This window comes from Protomyctophum bolini (assembly GCF_963924005.1).
Source record: "Protomyctophum bolini genome assembly, chromosome: 23".
In the NCBI taxonomy this organism is placed as follows: Eukaryota; Metazoa; Chordata; class Actinopteri; order Myctophiformes; family Myctophidae; genus Protomyctophum; species Protomyctophum bolini.
The window spans coordinates 24845783-24850782 of record NC_137884.1 but is presented as its reverse complement, the minus strand read 5'-3'; the positions used below and the strand labels follow the sequence as shown (position 1 = coordinate 24850782).

At 43.5% G+C, this 5000-nt stretch overlaps 1 protein-coding gene across 2 annotated transcripts in view; it reads left to right on the top strand.

Annotated features, from left to right (window-relative positions):
• The window catches only part of wif1 (wnt inhibitory factor 1), a 13806-nt gene extending 10154 nt beyond the window's left edge, over positions 1–3652 (top strand). Inside the window, exons 8-10 of one of the 2 annotated variants that reach the window (XM_080756914.1) lie at positions 70–168; positions 728–823; positions 1311–3652. In XM_080756914.1, the coding sequence (XP_080613040.1) occupies positions 70–168; positions 728–823; positions 1311–1561 (446 nt within the window). In that variant the 3' untranslated portion in view covers positions 1562–3652. The remainder of the gene's footprint in view (positions 1–69; positions 169–727; positions 824–1310) is intronic. The other variant, XM_080756915.1, reaches the window with a different exon arrangement.
• Positions 3653–5000: the final 1348 nt, after the last annotated feature.

Genomic DNA, 5000 nt, shown 5'->3' with positions numbered 1-5000 from the left:
TGATTGGTTGCAGGTAAATGCCGCGTTGTGATTGGTTGCAGGTAAATGCCGCGTTGTGATTGGTTGCAGGTAAATGCCGGATGCAGCCGTGCAGAAACGGAGGGAAATGCACCGGCAGGAACAAGTGTAAATGCAGCAAAGGATTCTACGGTGACCTCTGTACTAAAGGTCAGTGACCTATGAACTCTGTACTAAAGGTCAGTGACCTATGAACTCTGTACTAAAGGACAGTGACCTATGACCTCTGTACTAAAGGTCAGTGACCTATGAACTCTGTACTAAAGTTCAGTGACCTCTGTACTAAAGGACAGTGACCTATGACCTCTGTACTAAAGGTCAGTGACCTATCACCTCTGTACTAAAGGTCAGTGACCTCTATACTAACATTATGATTTGATTGGCTGAGCAAATTACATATTGAAGACAAAAAGTGAAGTCGCCACAGGTGATTGGCCGGAATCACATTTGTGATGATTTGATTGGCTGAGCACGGAATGTGATGTATGATGATAAGAGCGCCCCTCGCTTCACAGGAGTGTGATGTTTACTCCAAAGCTGAGTCAGACACGAACATAAAATCATTCATTAAGTATAAATGCACCTATATAAATGTTGTGAATTACATTTAAATAGACCCATTTGTGTGTGTGTGTGTGTGTGTGTGTGTGTGTGTGTGTGTGTGTGTGTGTGTGTGTGTGTGCGTGTGTGCGTGTGTGTGTATTCCCAGCTGTGTGTGAGCCAGGCTGTGGGTCACATGGGTCGTGCGTTGAGCCCAACAAGTGCCAATGTAGAGACGGCTGGCACGGACGGACCTGTAACAAGAGTGAGACGCACACACACTCACGCACACACACGCACATGCACGCACACACACACACACACATGCACAATGCTCCACACGTCCTAGACTCTTCTCCCTTCTCTAAAACACCCTGGACAGCGCTCCACACGTCCCAGACTCTTCTCCCTTCTCTAAAACACCCTGGACAGCGCTCCACACGTCCCAGACTCTTCTCCCTTCTCTAAAACACCCTGGACAACGCTCCACACGTCCCAGACTCTTCTCCCTTCTCTAAAACACCCAGGACAATGCTCCACACGTCCCAGACTCTTCTCCCTTCTCTAAAACACCCTGGACAGCACTCCACACGTCCCAGACTCTTGTATTGTACATCTCTCTGGATAAAGAGTAATAATTGATAAATTACTATATTGTTGATTATAATTTGTTTCTGTCTGTCTGTCTCACTGTCTCTCTCTCTGTCTCTCTCTCTCTCTCTCTCTCTCTCTCTCTGTCTCTCTCTCTCTAGGACACAGAGGGGGCGTGTCCGGTGGACACAGACAGTTCAAGGCGTCTCCCAGTAAGGACACAGAGACAGGGGTCGTCACCCCTGGCCAGAGGTCATCAGGGGTCATGACCCCTGGCCAGAGGTCATCAGGGGTCATGACTCCTGGCCAGAGGTCATCAGGGGTCATGACCCCTGGCCAGAGGTCACCAGGGGTCAGTAAGGACACAGCGGGGGAAGAGGGACGTCCGGCCGAGACCAACTATGTCATGTGAAGAGACACGCCCACATGGTACCTGACACGCCCACATGTCACATGACACGCCCACATGGCACGCCCCCATGTCCTCCTAAACCAATGGGTGGGCAGCTGTAACGATGGGCGTCGGCCACTAGCCCTATACATCCACACTCCACGTTGCATATTGCTGTCGTCGCTAAAATAGCCGATCTACAAGCTCTAAACTATTTTTGAGCTTGTAGATCGCGTATTTTTTTGCTATTATTCAAATTGAAATCCTGATTCGTTTATTTTTTATTATTATTGTTTTTTTAAAGGTAACATTTGTATTTAATTTCAAATGCCTTTAAATAAAGTTAACTTTATGAACTAAATACAAATACATTTGGACAAATAGACAGAGACCAACTATGTCATGTGAAGAGAAATTACGCCAACCTTTTTTCTTTTTCTTTTTTTTTTTTTAAATAGCAGATTTGTAATTTTTTACAATTTACACACTTTGAGAACCACTGATTCTTTACTATGTCCTCTGTTGGTATCTAGACAGATGATGATGTCACTGGCCTATTCGGTCGCGGACCCCATCTGATAGATATGTTGTTCTAGGGACCCCCATCTAATATGTTGTTCTAGGGACCCCCATCTAATAGATATGTTGTTCCAGGGACCCCCATCTGATAGATATGTTGTTCCAGGGACCCCCATCTGATAGATATGTTGTTCCAGGGACCCCCATCTAATATGTTGTTCCAGGGACCCCCATCTAATATTTTGTTCTAGGGACCCCCATCTAATATGTTGTTCCAGGGACCCCCATCTGATAGATATGTTGTTCTAAGGACCCCCATCTAATATGTTGTTCCAGGGACCCCCATCTAATATGTTGTTCCAGGGACCCCCATCTAATATATTGTTCTAGGGACCCCCATTTAATATGTTGTTCCAGGGACCCCCATCTAAATATCTGTTGTTCCAGGGACCCCATCTAATATGATGTTCTAAATGGTAAATGGTGCATTTATATAGCACCCTTTACATAGATTGTGCATTACATTCACCCATTCACACACACACATTCATTGTTCCAGGGACCCCCATCTAATATGTTGTTCAAGGAACCCCCATTAAATATGTTGTTCCAGGGACCCCCATCTAATATGTTGTTCCAGGGACCCCCATCTAATATGTTGTTCTAGGGACCCCCATCTAATATGTTGTTCTAGGGACCCCCATCTAATATGTTGTTCTAGGGACCCCCATCTAATATGTTGTTCCAGGGACCCCCATCTAATATGTTGTTCTAGGGACCCCCATCTAATATGTTGTTCCAGGGACCCCCATCTAATATGTTGTTCTAGGGACCCCCATCTAATATGTTGTTCTAGGGACCCCCATCTAATATGTTGTTCCAGGGACCCCCATCTAATATGTTGTTCCAGGGACCCCCATCTAATATGTTGTTCTAGGGACCCCCCTCTAATATGTTGTTCTAGGGACCCCCATCTAATATGTTGTTCCAGGGACCCCTATCTAGTTGTTCCAGGGACCCCCAGATTTGAGTTAAATCTTTACTTCTCTAGCCCAATCAAAGTGCTACATATTATATAATATATATATAATGCTTTTTTTAAATTATTTATCTAAAATGACAAAATGAAATAAAATAAGTGAAAATCACTTCTATGTAAAAAAAAAAAAATCACACCCGTGTAAAGTGAGGGGCGCTCGTATACATCATCTCATACTGGCCAATCAGAATGCCTGTTGCCACACATTTACGTCATATTTGGCGGACATTTGACGTAAATTCTCCCGTCATTGTCAATGGAATTTAGATCAGAGTTAAATTAACATTGATTTTACAATATATAAATTGGCGGTCCCAGAGATAGAAATGGCATTAAATGGGGGTCCGCGGGGCTAATTAGTGTCAATTTGGGGGGTCCTTGACATGAAAAGTGTGGTAACCACTGCCATACTGTACAGTACTGTGCATACTGTATACGGAATGTATGTTCCGTGATTATTGATTATTGATCGATTATAACAAGTAAATATTGCATTAATTCAAAATGCTTTGAACCACATGAAATAAAACAATAAAAACACACGTTGGATCTCAGCGACGACTCGTTATTTATTTGGCTGTCTAGGAAGAAACCACCTAACTCCAAAATTCAGGGGAAAAAAAATTATAATCAGGAATAACTTTCTCATCAAAGTTAGTATTGGTGACTTTTATATACCATTGTCAGATATTTGCATGAGAGAGAGAGAGGTGGTGGAGTTAGCTGCTTTATAGCAGACAGTTTGAGAGGGGGTGGAGTTAGCTGCTTTATAGCAGACACTTTGAGAGGTGGTGGAGTTAGCTGCTTTATAGCAGACACTTTGAGAGGGGGTGGAGTTAGTTGCTTTATAGCAGATAGTTTGAGAGAGATAGGTGGTGGAGTTAGCTGCTTTAGCAGACAGTTTGAGAGAGGTTAGCTGCTTTAGCAGTATTGTAATATGTGTAATGACTTCAACACTCCACAAGAGGGCAGCGTGACACTATAGTACGAACCGGCAGAGAGCATTTGAAAATTGACTCCCTTTTCACACCCCCCCCCCCCCCACACACACACACACACACTGTAACGCACGCACACGCGCACACATCAGTGGTAGTGAAAGAATGTGGATGAGTTTTTTCTCTGTTGGTTTTAGTTAGTCATTAAAAACTATAGGTTTACACTGGGTGGAGTCTCACACACACACACACACACACACACACACACACACACACAGAGAGAGAGAGAGAGAGAGCTGTGCATTGTACACATTGCATGCAGTGTAAAAACTGAGGGACAATCTATAAAACGTTTGATGCAGACAGACAGGCAAACAGACAGACAGACAGACAGACAGACTGAGACAGACAGGCAGGCATTCAGACAGACAGACAGACAGACAGACAGGCTCATGACTCTAAAACATGGTAGATCTTTCAAGTTCACAACGAGTCTACAGCCTCCAATAAACAATCTTATCAGATCAATCTTACAAGCTCATAAAGCCTCTTATCTCTCTGCTCTGTTGTCTAATCAGCACACCATTGTGTTCACACACACACACGCACACACACACACGCGCACACACACACGCGCACACACACACACACACACACACACACACACACACACACACACACGCAGACCCAAAACTAAAGAATATTGTTGTTGTCATTGGATCAGATTTTGTCCACAATTCCATGCTGTATTGATGTTGGTACCATTAGGAGAGATAACAGGCAAACGTTGATCAAAATAACAATTCTTCTACATTCTCTAATTGTGTATAGCCTATATAGACTTCTGGTAAATTAACTTATAATGCAGATGTTTAACAATAATTTAGCTCTTGAGAGCGTCACTTTACGCTCTCAAGAGTTAAAGATCTATAAGGGTCCATTTGGTTTACAACTCTCCATCATT